Below are 16,637 nucleotides of genomic sequence, written 5' to 3' on the forward strand. Positions count from 1 at the left end.
TGCATAGATGCATATGCAGAAGCTACATAATTTCATTTTCTTCCCTTTGTTCTCTAGGTGAACATAGAGCAGACTGTTGATCTGATCATTGTATTAGTTTTCATTTTAAATTATAAAATTACTGAGATAAGTAGGTTTTTTTTTACTTTATTTACAGACATAAATGAAAGCTCTTAAAAAGGCAGGTCTCCTTGTGCAGAAATCTGAAAAATATTAATTTCAGTTATCAAGGATTGATTATATAACTCCATTCCCCCCAATAATATGGTTCACATTTCACATACTGTGGTGTGTTAACTGTGACCGATCTTGAGAAGCACAAACTTAATCGCTGGTTCCTCAGTCCACAAAAATCGCCACGTGAATGACAGATGTACATCTTGACACATGATCAGTAACGTCACACTTTTCAAAGTCTGTCTGTGGTTGGCCATCACACATTTGCTGTTCAGTTCTCACGAAGTCAGCAGAGAACATAGTGTGCTACAAATTTGTCCCCAGAGAAGAACCCACCTGATATTTTATAAAAATACACCATCAAAAGAGAGAATTAGTGATGAAGTTGGAAGTGTAGCAAAGAAGTGAAAATTGATAACGCTAAAGTGAAATTTGAATCATAAATGTAGTCATGGATGAAAAAGCTGAATGTAGAAATGACATCACCTTTTGAGAGATTCTAGATATGCAGCCAGAGGACTATAGTGAAAATGAACTTAATCAAAACAAATCTAAACAGTGGTTGAGATAAAAAGGAGGAAGATTTCCCAAAGGTAGTGACACAAAAAAGAAAATCCACATTAAAGAAACTCTTAGAAATACCGGGACACGGGGCTTCAAAGGATGAAATGTTGGCAGCTGATCCAGACTTCCAAAGGAACATGAAGATTACACAAAGCACAGGAAAGATGCTCGTTTGGAATCTTAAGTTCTCAGATGAGGAGGAGGAGGCAAGTGCTGTTTGAACTACACCTGATAAGTTTCCTAAAAAGAACTAAAATAATTTTTAATTTTTTAGGGTTTTCAGTTAGTGTACTAAATATTTATTTACAGTTTTTTATTTCCCTATACTTCTATAACCAAGAGTGAGAGGGATTTTAATATTTTAACAAAAATTTTTAAAGTCCAGAGCACATTTGCATGTTTACCCATTGATTGTAGAGGTTGCACAGTTGTTCTTACAATCCTGCACTACTGTCCAAAGCAGGACCTGCCTGAATACCTACACCCCAATGGGTGGATGCACCTGATTTACTGTAAATCTGTGAAACATGACCTTTTAGTTTTTGTCACTAACCTTTTAGAAACCTGTTCAAGATATAATCAAATTATTGAATTTCATGATTTGAAATTTTCATATCCATTTTGTTTCTTCTTAGGTAAAAAGAGGAGGCATCAGTTTTTTATTTTTTTATTTTTTGTAAAATTAAAGATCTTTCCAAAGACCCAACTAGCAAAGAGGAATTTAAATTTTGTGTTAACATGTACAAAGAAATGGAACTAATTTGAGGGCAACAGCGTGCATGTTAGTTAAGAAAATGGTTGTGTTCTCTCAGAAGCTCGAAGTGGAGGGCAGAATAGGAAACTATTTAACTTCCAGCATGCCAGGTATAAGTCACAGGAGAACAGCAAGCTGTGGGGTTTGCATGTCCTGGTCACCCACTGAATGACTGCAGGATTAGAAGTTCTTATGAAACTCTTTCCTGGCCAAAGCAGTGATGTGTGAGGGTGTCTGATGGTTGAGGTCTCATTTATCCTGCAGCTTTGTACCTGAATATTATTTAGGCCCGTTATGCAGTAGAAGCCATTAAACATCTGTGCACTTGCTGGCCACCTCAGCTGTGACAGCGAACTGTGAGATGATTGGAGAGACTGTGTGTAAATGTCCTCTGGGTTATGTGCAGGGATGCAGTAACTGTGATAACCCAAGCAATGGTCATCGGCTACCACTCTGTCTACACTGAAAGTGAGAGCCGCAGAAAATCATCTGTTTTCAACGGGGAAGATTCCTTGTTGTGATTTTCTTCTAAAAGAGCGAATACAGCAAAAATGTGAAGGCTAAAAGCTTCAGAGATTAAATCGCCCTTGAGTTCCTTCCCAGTATTGATAGTGGTCTTGTCATGTGGGAAATTTAGGCAGGTTGCTCTTGTTCCTAGAAGCTGATGTTGGGATAGTTATCAAGTCTGGTTAAACTGTATTTCAAGAAAATCTCATTACAGAGATGGCCGTAATGCCATGTGCCAAGAAATTTTCTGTGGCTTGAAACCATCTTCTGGTTTTTATTATTTTTTATTATTTTTATTGAGATGAAATTCAGACAACACAAGATTATGCATTTTAAAGCGTATGATTCACTGGCATTTTGTACATTCACAGTGTTTTGCATCTGTTATCTCTGCCTAGTTCCAAATTATCTTATCACCCTGATATAAAGCCCCACGCCCATCAAGAAGTCACTACATTCCCTTGCCTGCTCCCCCTGGCCACCTCCTAACAGCATGACATTTTCGACAAGGTTCATCCATACTGTAGCATGCACCGGTGCTTCATTCCCTTTGATGCCTGAGCAGTATCCCGTTGTATGGATATGCCACAGGGTGTCTGTCATCCGTCAGTGGACACCTGGGTTAGTTCCACCTTTTGTGAATAATACTGCTATGAGTATTTTTGTACAGGTATTTTGAGTACTTGTTTTCTGTAGTTTGGGGTATGTACCTAGTAGTGAAGTTTCTGGGTCTTACGGCAAGCCTATGTTAACCTTTTATTTATTCTTTTTCTAATTTTATGTATGCATTTTTGTGCTGGAACTTCATTGCTGACTGGGCTTTCTCTGGTGGAGGCACGTGGGGGCTTACTCTCTGATCGCTGTACATGGGCTACTCCTTGCAGTGGCTTCTCTTGTTGTGGAGCGTGGGCTCAGTCATTGTGGCTCATGGATCCAGTTGCTCTGCAGCCTGTGGGATCTTCCTAGACCAGAAATTGAATCCGTGTCCTCTGCTTTGGCAGACAGATGCTTAAACACTGGATCACCAGGGAAGTTGCTATGTTAACTTTTTGAGGATTCACCAAACTGTGTTCTGCTTTGCAGCTTTTAGCTGTGCCACGTGTAAGGAGGGAATACTGGTTCCCACTCCTGATACTTCCTATGGTCCACTCTGCCCTTTATTCAGTCTACCCCAGAGCAGGTAGAGTGGCTTGCCTGACTGAGAGCCTGCAGGACACACGCCTTCCTCTCCTTTCCTCCTCGCCAGCCCTTTTAGGTGGAGAGTCTGGTCCCAGCCTCTTCTGATGTGACCAGATGGAGAAGACTTACTGGTTCTCATGTACTGCATGGAGGCCAGTCGGGCTTTCCTCTCTGAACTGACCTCTAGCAGAACAAGTGCAGATCTTTGTTTTTTAACTTGGTTTGTTTTATATTTCAAGTAGTCTGGAACCTGCGCAGGGCTCAGTATGTTATATTGTTGGGGATTCTTTTGGGAATCCCACAACTTAGGATCTAAAAAGTTAGGAGGCCAGAAGAATTTGAACTTTGTAAATGTGGCCTGGACTTGCAGGTTTAAGATCTAACTGCCACTTACATTTAGCAATGTCAACTTGATGAAGTCACCTAATACTTGACTTTCAATTTCTTTGTCAATGAAAATGGGAGAATCCCGTTCACCCTTCTTATGTAACAAATATGCATGGGACTCATGTCAGTATCAAAGCAGATGCATGGTAGCAAATGACCTGACCCAAGGAGAAGGTCTAATTTACATTTTTGTTTCAAATATTTCAATGCCTTTTTTATAAGGTTTTTATGGTGTAAGTAAAATACTATATCTGAATTTTAATAACCTGACCACAAAATTTCCAGCAGAATGATTGCTGCAGGAATATGGTACAGATAGAGAAGTTAGTAAGTCTCCAACTTTAAGGAGAAAACAGATGACCTACCCGGGTAAGCATTCACCTCCCAACACCTGATGATGTGATCAGAGTGCCTGGCTACTTCTCCACCAAGGTCATTTCAGACTCTGAAATTGAAGAAATGATTTTTATTTGGAAGGAAAAAAAACATTTTAAGGCAACTCTGTGATGATATAAAGACAGTTTTATGAATTCATTTAGCTACCTCTTGATTCCCAGAATGCTCCTCCAGTAGGAAGTGCTCTTATCTCTTGTATCTTGTCTTAGGTTACACGCCACCTTTCCAAACTCTTCGACAGCATTGCAGATCTGCAGTTTGAAGATGATCAGGATGTCTCTGCACACAGGGCGGTTGGAATGTACAGCAAAGACGAGGAGTACGTCCCATTCCCAGCTGAGTGTGAATGCATAGGCCATGTAAGAGCTGATTATGAGATTCTCTATGCTAGGGGAGGATGGGGGTGTCATTTTTAAAAGTTGAATGGAACCAGAAATTGTCCATTCATGTCAATTGTCAGGCTCTGCTTAGTCTTGTGCTCTGAGATTCCTGTTTACGTCGGTCTGGTGTGTCCGAGGAGTCCTCTGCCAAGCTTCCTGCTCTGTGCATCAGGCTTCAGCAGCCTGCACGGGCTCGAAGACACTAGCAGTTGAGCTGGACAGGAAGGACTGCCACGGACTGAATGAGCAGACCCCAGAATTAGTAGCAAATGCCACCCAGTGACTGAGTCTCCTGCAGAGAGAATAACTTTCAGCCCTGCTCACCATTCGGGGAAGGATTACGGTGAAGCAGCGCCTTGCAGTGAAGCACATTAGAAAGTGGCTGCGGTTCAGGATTCTGAGGCGGATGTTGTCAGTGGCTGCTTGTAAATAACTGGCTGAGTCCACAAAGCTGATGTCACGTATACCAGTTACCGCATGCACAGACAGTTAACATGTTCTCTTCTCTCACAAACACCTCAAATGTATTCTTAACAGTTATCTGTAAGAACAGCTCATTATGATTTATGAAGGAGCTATTGGTGTTTTCAGATGATTTAGAGGAATTGCATCTTTTTATGATGATGCTTGTATAACTTAAAAATTAATCCACAAGTAACGGAGAGAGTAGCCTCTATTAAAGAACAGTTTAGGTTGAGGCAGGGGGTTCTTTAAAGGGCCCTTTGCAAAAATCTGATAGCAGCCCCTTTTTCTACAGGGATTTTCTCTGTTGCTTTTTAATATTGAACCAGAAAAATCCTGCCAAATGCAGGGAAAGCAGATGGTGGAATACTTTGATTAAAGTATATATTTGATCTCTTGGGCTCTTTAGGATATTATTACAGTGATTAGAAAAAATCACCATAAACTATCTTGACAAAAGTGTGTTGCTGTCTGCCTCCTCCCCAGCAGACTGCTAGCTGACTGGCATAGTGCCTGGAAGGAGGACAGTCCAATTGATAGATGCAGTTATCACTAGCAGAAACCTTTGATATTGAAAGTTTTCACAGTGCTCTAGTTTATCCTGTATAAGCAACTTATGCTAGAGACTTTTGGGCATGTACCGCATGCACCCTCTAATTGCCTTTGTTTTATTAAAAGATGCTTTTCCTTTAGGCCTTCCCCCCTACCCCACACTTTTATGATTGGTTCCTCCCAATTTTGGCTGTTTGCCTTTTATTTGACAAGTGTTTATTGAATACCCACTATGTACCAGCCACTGGGTTTGGCCTTTGGAAATCCAGAAATGAGTAAGACATAGCACCTGTCCTTTGGGAACTCTTGGGCTCATTGAAGAAATAGATGTTCACATAATTAGTGATAACAGGAAGTGGTGATTCTTGTTACAAAGAGTTGGACAGAAGCTGATGCAACACTAAGATGTGAGAAGGTATCAAGCAAGCACCTCATCAGGGCTTAGTTCTCAACTCATTGAGCTGAGTTGCTCTTGGTGGCATAGTCTCTAAACATGGGCTGATGTGTGTGTATGTATGTATGGTACATACACCTACCGTGTATGTATGTTTGGTCTTCCCAGATGGACTGGAGAGTTCTGAAGAACAGGTGGCCCACATTGAGGACATGGATCCCAGAGCATCTGGGAGATGCTAAAATGATATATGACTTACTTACTGAAGGAGCCTGTTGCTTGGTGACATTGAGTTGTGCTGAGTGACGATAGTAGTGCTTAGATCTCCTGCACTCAGGCATGGGAACAAAGCCCGGCCAGGAGGCCAGGGGAGAAGGCTCCTAGGATATTGGGCCATAGCAAAGGCTGTGCTTTCTTCTTCCAATAGGGAAGGCTGTCAACTCATTGACCACACACCACTCCTTCCCACTTCTCCAGAGAAAGAGGTTGTAGGAATGAATACTGCTGCCATCTTCACAGAGGCAGGGAAAGAAATCAATTATATAATTTCAGGATCTCATACAGTCCTTGGAATTTATTTAGTATAGTCATTTTTATCGCCATGGTCAATTATTTTCAAATGATATAGGTATCCTTTTGTTATATAACATCATCCCCGGGAGACATATATACAGACAAATATAGCATATTTGAATAGAATGGAAAACTGGCTGAAATATATCTGTGGGAACAAAATACACTTTGAATGAATTTTTTTCAAGATTGATTTTCACAAGTCAGCAGTTGTCCTCTTTCTCATCTCTCCTACTGTCTAATTTCTGACAAGTGTGAAGATGAGAGCCAGTTGGGAATATAATTAAGACACTTGCTGAAAACACTGTAAGACTAGGTACTATAGAGATTTTAGGGTAGAATCTTCAGTATATTTAAAAATCAAAAATAAATTAAAAAATCAATTTTCTAGACTCAGACACAGAAAGCAAATGTATGGTTACTGAAGGAGAAGGGGGACAAAGGGATAAATTAGGAGGTTGGGATTAACAGATACACACTACTATGTTTACAATAAACAGCAAGGACCTATTATAGCACAGGGAACTGTGTTCAATATCTTATAATAACCTATAATGGCAAAAAATCTGAAAAATAATACATATATATGTATAATTGAATCACTTTGCTATACACCTGAAATTTAGCACTGCATTGTTATATCAGGTACACTTTAAAAAATCCATATCCTGTGATTTTCAAATCTCTAGAATTTTACTCTAACATACTGGCTGTGATGTTTGGTTTCTCAAAACACTGTGTGTTGCCAGACAGGAACTTGATCTAGAGCCTTCTGCTCTTCAAATCTGAAAAATGAAGAATGGAGAACACCTTGTCTGGTTAGGGTGTGGAAATTTATGAGGCAGCTGGTAGATGAAAGAAGATGAGCGGTATCCTGGCAGAAGACAGTTTTCTGTAGGGAAGACTTCCTCTGTCAGTAGTTCACCGGCCCCTTTGAGTTACCTTCTAGTACAGGAGTTTAAAACATTGGGTTGGCCAAAAAGATCATTTGAGTTTTTCCATGAGATTTTACAGAAAGCCTGACCAAACTTTTGGCCAACCCAATAAATCCACCTGAAGCCTTCCTCTCTTAGTAGCCTTCAAGCCTGAGAGAGGATAGCATTATCCCTCTTCCATAGGTAAGCCTGTGTTACTACATTTGTTTGCTTTGAAAGGTGGAAACCTGGCTCCTGAAGCTGGAACGGACCATGCAGGAGACAGTGCGTCATTCCATCACAGAGGCCATCGCAGTCTATGAAGACAAACCCAGGGAACTGTGGATTTTTGATTTCCCGGCTCAAGTTGCGCTAACTAGCTCGCAAATCTGGTGGACTACAGATGTAGGAATAGCCTTCAGTAGGCTAGAGGAAGGCTACGAAACGGCCCTAAAGGATTTCCATAAAAAACAGGTATTTTGTAAAATTCGTGATTTTGCGATTTTAAGGGACTTGAAGAGGTAAGCTTGCTTCATTCATTCATTCTTGTTTATGAAGTGTTTTAAGTGTTAAGGGCATGATGGTGGGGAAATTTTTAGCAGTCACTTGTTTATCCATTTTTTAGCTGGGTGGTGGTCTTATTTTTTACATTGGTTTAAAAAAACCCATCTTTAAACAACAAGGTCCTAATAGCACAGGGAACTATATTCAATATCCTGAAATAAGCCATAATGGAAAGAATATAAAAAAGTATTATATATATATATGGATATATATATGTATACACACACATATATATATAACTGAGTCAGGTGGCTGTACAGCAGAAATTAATGCAGCGTTGTAAATCAACTATACATCAATAAAAAAAAAAAACACATCCATTCTTGTCTGTTGTCTCGGAAGAATCTAGTCTATCACCCACACCTAGATATGGTACCGATTTCTTTCCTCCTAGGTAAGACTCTCCATCTAGACTGATCACATACTTGGTGCATGATTTTCTTGACTCAGTAAGACAGAGGATTATTCAAACAAGACAAATGTTTTCATGTATTTTCTTTATCTGTTCATTAGAAATCACAGGTGAGCAACTTTTGAAGAGGGTCTATTTTGAACTCCATTTTATTTACCCCAGTCATACTATTACTTCTCCTTAAATTTCCCCTCTGCTCTTGGCTGTGAAACAATTCAGAGATAGAACCTTTCTCTTGGCATATAGATTAAGAGAATATGAGGCTTATCTTCTAGGGCCAACATGCTCAGTGTTTTCCATGTGTCAGCAGCATTGGTATCACCAGAGAGCGTGACAAAAATACAAAATCTCAAGGCCTACCCAACACCTACTGTACCAAAGTATGTTTTTTAACAAGATCCCAGAAGATCTGTATGCAGTTGAGTTTGAGAAGCATTGTTGTGTATTTTGGAAAAAACCATGCTGGTGTGATTCTGCATAAACATTATATATTAGAATAAATATTATTAGTTAAGAAAAGGGAATATTACACTTTGAAAGATATTTGTTTTTTTTTTTAACTTTCTATTTTATATTGGAGCATAGTTGATTAACAGTGTTGTGTTAGTTTTAGGTGTGATTCAGTTACACTTATACATGTGTCTATTATTTTTCAAATTCTTTTCCCGTTTAAGTTGTTACATAGCTGAGCAGAGTTCCCTGTGCTGTATAATAGGTCTTTATTGGTTATCTGTTTTAACTATAGCACTGTGTTCCTGTCCATCCCAAACTCCCTAACTATCTGTTTAAATATTTTAGTATATGTGCTGCCAAAGCGAGCACTGTTTAAATATTAGTTTGTCTACCCTTCTTGTGTTCAGTGGGTAAAGTCAGAATCCAGATTTGTTAAATGACTTTCCCAATGTTATAAAATTTGTAAGTAACACTGGTGCAGTCCACCGGCTTGAGAATGCTTCCCATTCCTCCTCTTTGCTTCTCTTCTTAGCAGTATTTTAACTGGAGTGCCTTAAAAATCATACAGATTTAGATAATGAATACTTGGGTTGATTCAGTTCAGTTCGGTTGGTCAGTCATGTCTGGCTCTTTGTGACTCCATGGACTGAAGCACTCCAGGCCTCCCTGTTCATCACTAACTTGTGGAGCTTGCTCAAACTCAAGTCGATTGAGTCAGTGATGCCATCCAACCATCTCATCCTCTGTCGCCCCCTTCTCCTCCTGCCTTCAATCTTGCCCATCATCAGGGTCTTTTCCAGTGAGTGAGTTCTTCACATCAGGTGGCCAAAGTATGGAGTTTCAGCTTCAGCATCAGTCCTTCCAATGAATATTCAGGACTGATCTCCTGTAGGGTGAACTGGTTGGATCTCCTTGCAGTCCAGGGGACTCTCAAGAGTCTACTCCAATACCACGGTTCAAAAGCATCAGTTCTTCGGTGCTCAGCTCTCATTATGGTCCAGCTCTCACATCCATACGTGACTACTGGAAAAATTATTCCTTTTAATTTGGCTCTTATAATCTTGGATGTCTGTGTATGCTCAGTCATGTCCAACTCTACAGTTCATGGACTGTAGCCTGCCAGGCTCCTCTGTCCATGAGATTATCCAGGCAAGAATACTGGGTTGCCATTTCCTTCTCCATTCATCTTGTGAAGAGACCACCTAACTTATTTACATTTCTAAAGAAGTTTTTGCATCCTTTACTTTTGAAGAACAGTGTATTCTTGTTCTTACATCCTTAGGAGAATGGGGCATGAATTTCTGTTTAGTAGGCTTGAAGTTACAGGCTTAGATTGATGGACGTGGCTGTTTATTCCCTAGGACAGTATCTCTGCCATTGTCGTCAATGTCACATGGATGAGAAAGCTGTTTTTTTCCATGGGTAAAAATAACTGAGATAAGTAAATTGTAATGAATTCTATTATGCTTATAAAATTAACTTTCTGGTTAGTTGATTTATTGTTATCTATGCTATTGTTATAACTGCAGTATTTTTATTATATATTTTAAAATATATATAAGGATACTATAAAATACTTAAATTAATATCCTATCTTAAATTTCAGCTACTGTCGATCACTCCTCAAATTTCAGTCTTTCAAGAAGCATATTTCTACTTACTCTATGCTAATATTTTCTCCTCTCTTCATTAAATTCACAGTAGACATTATCAAATAGTATTCTTTTATGTGGCTATACCAGAATTGATGTCCTCCTTTCTGTTCTCCTTGCCCCCATTATTTTTTGTGATAGTTAGAATAATGCTTAAAACAGTAAATGATATTTTATGGATATTTCTTTTTTATATCAACTTTATCATTTTCAGTTTCATGATTTCATTATTATGTATTGTTAAAGATGAAAATTCAGATACAGAAAGGAAAAAAGGCAAATAATTTTTTTCTTTTTTAAAAAATTAAATTATTTTAATTTGAGGATAATTACTTTACAATATTGTGATGATTTTTTGCCATACATCAACATAAATCAACCACGGGTACCCATGTGTCCCCCATCCTGAAGCCCCGCCACCTCCCTCCCCACTCTGTCCCTCTGGGTTGTCCCAGAGCACTAGCTTTGGGTGCTCTGCTTCATGCATTGAATTGTACTGATCATCTCTTTTACATATGGTAATGTATATGTTTCGATGCTATTCTCTCAAATCATCGCCTTCTCCCACATAATATAAAAGTCTGTTCTTTATATATGTGTCTCTCTTGCTGTCCTACATGTAGGATTGTCATTACAGACTTTCTACATCCCATATATATGTGTTAATATAAAGCATTTGTATTTCTCTTTCTGTCTTACTTCACTCTGTATAACAGGGTCCAGTTTCATCCACCTCATTAAAACTGACTTTAAAAAACACTCATAGATTCACTTCCCACAGAAAAGCATTGACAACTTTTTGGCATATAGATGTCAAAAATTTTTCCTTTTATCTACTGTTTCTTTCTTTCTGTATAAATGTGTGTGTGTGTGTGTGTGTGTGTGTGTGTGTGTGTGTGTGTTGGTATGTAGCTGTTGCCATTTCCTTCTCCAGGTGATCTTCCCAACCCAGGGATGGAACCTGGGTGTCCCACATTGCAGGCAGATTCTTTACAATCTGAGCCACAGGGGACGCCTGTAACCATAGTTACTTATGTTGATTGTATGTGTATAAATAAGAGAAATGTCTTTTTTTTTTTTTACTTCCATGCATTTTGTTTCATTTTCCCTTGACACACACAATATCAAATTCACACTAGAAATGGTCAAATAGTATTCCTTTATGTGGCTATACCAGAATTGATGCCCTCCCTTCTGCCAGACTCAGGTTGACTCCAACAGTCTGACCACTCTTCAGGCACTGTTCTAGGCTCTGTGGTTCTGGCTGTGTAGTTTCTGTGCTCATGATGCTTACATTCTGCCTTTAATAGTTCTTACCTCTTCCTCCTAAAGACCTTAGAGGGCTTCTCTCCATCTCCACTTCCCCATTTACTTGTTGTCTAATCTTATCTTGTATTAACCCCTGGTTCATTGTGTTGTTATCATTTTAAATCTTACATAGATTTATCAATATATTTAACAATGACTTTGCTCATTTTTTTAAATGCTGCTTATTTCTAAGTCCAGTTTTGTAGCTCTTTGCCGAGTGATACATAGGGAGTTTTCTGATCCCTTGTCTCTTTAGACTTCTTTCTTGATAGTTTAAGTAGAGAATTCAAAATTGAGGATTATTGTCATTTAGAATTTTTAAAATATTATTCCATTATTTGGGGGCCTTTATGGTTGTAAAGTTTTAGGTCAGTCAGATTGTTTTTCCTGCATAAATAATCTGTCTTTGGCAGATTATACAACTTTATTTTTCTTTTCGTGTTTCTGATGTTTTATTTTACTCTTGTGTATTTTGTGTGTTGTGAGTGTGCTTTTTAAACTTGGTTTGCTGAGGACTGAGTGAGCTTTATGAATCTTTAGTTCCATGTCTGTCTTCAGTTTGAGAAAATCCTCTTCCATTTTTTCTTTGATGTGTTCTTTCTGTGGTCTCTCTTTTCTTTCTCTGTAATTTTATCACCTGTATGTTGAAACTTCTCATGTGATCCTCCTTGCCTTTTAACCTTTATTTCATATTTTCAAACTTTCCACCTTTTTGTGTGCAATTTCAATGACTTTTGGAATCTGTCTTCCAGTTCACTGTTTCCTCTTGTTTATAATGAAGAAAAAGGAGTCCAAGGCCAGATTACATAGATTCAAACCTCAGCTTTGCCTTTTATTAGTTGTATGACTTTGAGCAGGTTATTTACCCACTCTGTGTGCCTCAGTTTCATGATCTGTAAAACAGATAATAATGGCATCACAGTATTGTCAGAGGATTAAATTAGTTAATATCAGTAAAAAACTATTTAAAAGTACTTGACAAAATTTAAGTGCTGTGTGTTAGCTTTTGCTGATACAATGAAAATAATGATAGCAATGGCAGTGTTGTCTAATGTGATGCATAACTTAAGGAGTTCTTCGCCAGTGATTATCATAAAACTTTTCAAATGTGTGAAAGAGTTGAAAGAATAGTACAGTGATATACAAGCCTGCCACCTAGGTTCTACAATCAACATTTTGTTTTGGTTTCTTACTTTCATACCACATTATCTATGCTTTATCCAGCCCTTTATTATTCCATCAACATACCTTATATTTATGATTCATTTCAAAGGAAGTTGCAGATGTCAGTCATCTTTACCCCTAAGTCTCTTGGACTGCAGGGAGGTCAAACCAGTCAATCCTTAAGGAAATCAGTCCTGAATGTTCATTGGAAGGACTGATGCTGCAGCTGAAACTCTAATACTTTGGCCACCTGATGTGAAAAACTGACTCCCTGGAAAAGACCCTGATGCAGGGCAAGATTGAAGACAGGAGGAGAAGGGGACGTCAGAGGATGAGATGGTTGGATGGCATCACCGATTCTATTGACACAAGTTTGAGTTGGAGATGGACAGGGAAGCCTGGCGTGCTGCAGGCCATGAGGTTGCAGAGTCAGACATGACTGAGCAACTGAACTGAACTGAACCCATTTCATCATTTTGATTTCAGTTACTATATCTCAATTTCTCCAGGTTCTTTTTTACTTCTGTAAAAATCAGTTTTTGATGAATTACCTCTTCATTATGGTTTTTATTTTTATATCTCATTACTAGTCTTATTTAGATTTTTCTACTGATTGTCTTGAGGCCGGTTTTTAAAATTTGAATTTATTTTTTGTACATTCATTTTCTATTAAATTTATTTATCTTTAAATGAAATAATGATGAATATTTTTAATGAGAAAATGTATAATTCACAGAGAAGATAGACATCATAAACCATTCAACACCTAACAACAAAGAAACAAGCATCAGTTCAGTTCAATTCAGTCACTCAGTCATGTCCGACTCTTTGCAACCCCATGGACTGCAACATGCCAGGCTTCCCTGTCCATCACCAACTCCTAGAGCTTGCTCAAACTCATGTCCACTGAGTGGGTGATGCCATCCAGCCATCTGATCCTCTGTCGTCCCCTTCTCCTCCTGCCTTCAATCTTTCCCAGTATCAGGGTCATTTCAAATGAGTCAGCTCTTCACATCAGGTGGCCAAAGTATTGGAGTTTCAGCTTCAGCATCGGTCCTTCCTATGAATATTCAGGGCTGATTTCCTTTAGGATGGACTGGTTGGATCTCCTTGCAGTCCAAGGGACTCTCAAGAGTCTTCTCCAATGCCACAGTTCAAAATCATCAATTCTTCAGCACTCGGCTTTCTTTATAGTCCAACTCTCACATCCGTACATGACAACTGGAAAAACCATAGCCTTGACTAGACGGACCTTTGTTGGCAAAGTAATGTCTCTGCTTTTTAATATGCTGTCTAGGTTGGTCATAACTTTTCTTTCAAGGAGTAAGCGTCTCTTTATTTCATGGCTGCAGTCACCATCTGCAGTGATTTTGGAGCCCAAGAAAATTAAGTCTGACACTGTTTCCAGTTGCTCCATTTGCCATGAAGTGATGGAACCAGATGCCATAATCTTAGTTTTCTGAATGTTGAGCTTTAAGCCAACTTTTTCACTCTCCTCTTTCACTTTCATCAATAGGCTCTTTAGTTCTTCTTCACTTTCTGCCATAAGGGTGGTGTCATCTGCATATCTGAGGTTATTGATATTTCTCCCCAGTAATCTTGATTCCAGTTTGTGCTTCATCCAGCCCAGCGTTTCTCATGATATACTCTGCATATAAGTTAAATAAGCAGGGTGACAATATATAGCCTTGCTCTACTCCTTTCCTGATTGGGAACCAGTCTGTTGTTCCATGTCCAGTTCTAACTGTTGCTTCTTGACCTGCATACAGATTTCTCAGGAGGCAGGTCAGGTGGTCTGGTATATCTATCTCTTTAAGAAACAAATATCCATAAAGCAAAAAACAGAAGAAATATAAGGGAAAACAAAAAAATATATAATCATAGTAAGACATAGTAACATTTCTCTAAGAATATTTTATCAAGTGCAAAAAAGTAAGAATAGCAGTGTCTGGAATTGTGTCCTTAATTTAAATATAATAGATTTCTATTTACATTAATCTTATATCCTACACAAATATATTAAAAATTTTGTATCTCATACATTGTTTTTAGATGTCCATAGGACATTTAGAAAAACTGGCAAAAAAATAAACATTTCTGAATTTCAAAAAGTAGAATTCTTTTTTGTGTGTGTGATTTAGTTATACATGTACACATATATTATTTTTGAACTTGTTTTCCATGATAGGTTTTTACAATATAGTGACTATTGTTCCCTGTGCTATACAGTAAATCTTTTGTTCATTTATTTTTAAAGGTTATCTAGGTTTTTTTTTTTTCTTTTTCTGAAGGAATTCTGTGTGTCCTACACTGAGCAGACGTCCCTATGTTTTTCTCCTTGTTTCTTGCAGGTTTCTAGAGTTCTGGATTAATTTTGTGTTTAATTACTCAGTCTGGGATTTCCCAGTCATAGAGGCAGGGTCAACTTGGATGCCATAGCTTCACGTGGCAGGGGTGTGAGATTTTGATTTCTTTTGGAGAACTTTTTCTTATCAAAAGCCTATCAAGATGTTTCAAGGTTTCTTCTTGCTTCTCTGAGCTAGGAGGTCGAGTTTTTCTAGAACCTTTCACTGGATTGTGTAGTACTCTGAGGATCTCAGCTTGACGTCAGCATCTCGATTCCAACTCCGTCCCTTGCTCAGGGAGTGTGAGGGGCAGAGACATAAAAATGTTCTGTGGCCACGTGGGCGATTTAAACTTCAGTGTCTAGGGTTTGAGTCTCCACTCAAACCCTCCTGCAGGCTGCATGACATTAGCCATGTAACCTCATTCTGCTGCTCTGGCATGGATGTACATCCTTGGCATTGGGGACTGTCACCTACTCTTCCCCACCCTTTTCCCCTTCTTCCTTTCCCTTCTGTCTTCCCCCTGTCTTATATTTGGCTGTGTACTTTGAATGTGGATGTGTTTTGTTTTATTTAAATGCCCTCTCTGTTAATAAAGGAATTATTCATTCAGTGTAACCCACTATGTTGCAAGATTGACTATTGTTATTATTACTGCTATTTAATACTGGCTGTCTAGATTGTTCTTATTTTTGGTGCTCATTAATAATAGTGTAATAACCAGACTTGTGTTTATGTACCTGTTGCACATATTTTTCTTCATTTATTCAGGATAAATTTCCAGATGTCAAGTTGCTAGCTCAAAGAGCAAAACTTTTTAAACCTTTGAAATGTCATGCCAAGTTTACCTTCCCAGTATCATTGTGTGAGAATTGTCCATTCCCTCTCCTGTCGTTAGCATTGGGTTGATTCTTTTTATTCTTAGAGCTAAAATTTTTCATAGTCTAATAGCTTTATGTTAGTCAGCTAATTAACAAAGTTTAGTGTTTTTTTCTCCTTTAAAGTAATTTTAAACTTTTACGTTAGATGAGAAGTAGACAAACAGAATGGTTTATGAAGAAAGTACTTACATGATTAATTATGAAACACTTCTAGCATGAATTGAAATGTTTGACAGACTAGCCAACAGATGCCTTCAACATAGCATTTCAGCATTCCACTAACTTGCACATGAGTGAAGCTAACATTTGAATACTGTTAAAGCTGTAGTTTGGTTCATGAGAAGTGTGTGCATCTGAATTGAAACTCCTTTAGTTTCTGCTTTTTAAAAATGGATGTAACGATTTGCTAGAATTTGTTTTTAATTAAAATGTCTCTTGCTAATATTGTGAGCAGCTTGGAAGATGAATTCAGTCCTTTAAAATAGTTTAATTTCAAAACTGAAATCAGAGTTGAGTGTAACTGATGATCTACCTGAACAAGTAATTTCTTTCCTTAGTTTTCAATCCCAAGTTGTAGTGAAATTAACTAAGGTAATTATTTTAAACTCACCCCCCTCAA

At 38.3% G+C, this 16,637-nt stretch overlaps 1 protein-coding gene across 1 annotated transcript in view; it reads left to right on the top strand.

Moving 5' to 3' along the window:
- DNAH11 (dynein axonemal heavy chain 11) overlaps positions 1-16,637 on the top strand; it is a 350,658-nt gene that overhangs the window by 94,176 nt on the left and 239,845 nt on the right. Inside the window, exons 29-30 of the mRNA XM_043872240.1 lie at positions 4,174-4,323; positions 7,480-7,713. Of these exons, the coding sequence (XP_043728175.1) occupies positions 4,174-4,323; positions 7,480-7,713 (384 nt within the window). The remainder of the gene's footprint in view (positions 1-4,173; positions 4,324-7,479; positions 7,714-16,637) is intronic.

The sequence above is a fragment of the Cervus elaphus genome, chromosome 18 (genome assembly GCF_910594005.1).
Source record: "Cervus elaphus chromosome 18, mCerEla1.1, whole genome shotgun sequence".
In the NCBI taxonomy this organism is placed as follows: Eukaryota; Metazoa; Chordata; class Mammalia; order Artiodactyla; family Cervidae; genus Cervus; species Cervus elaphus.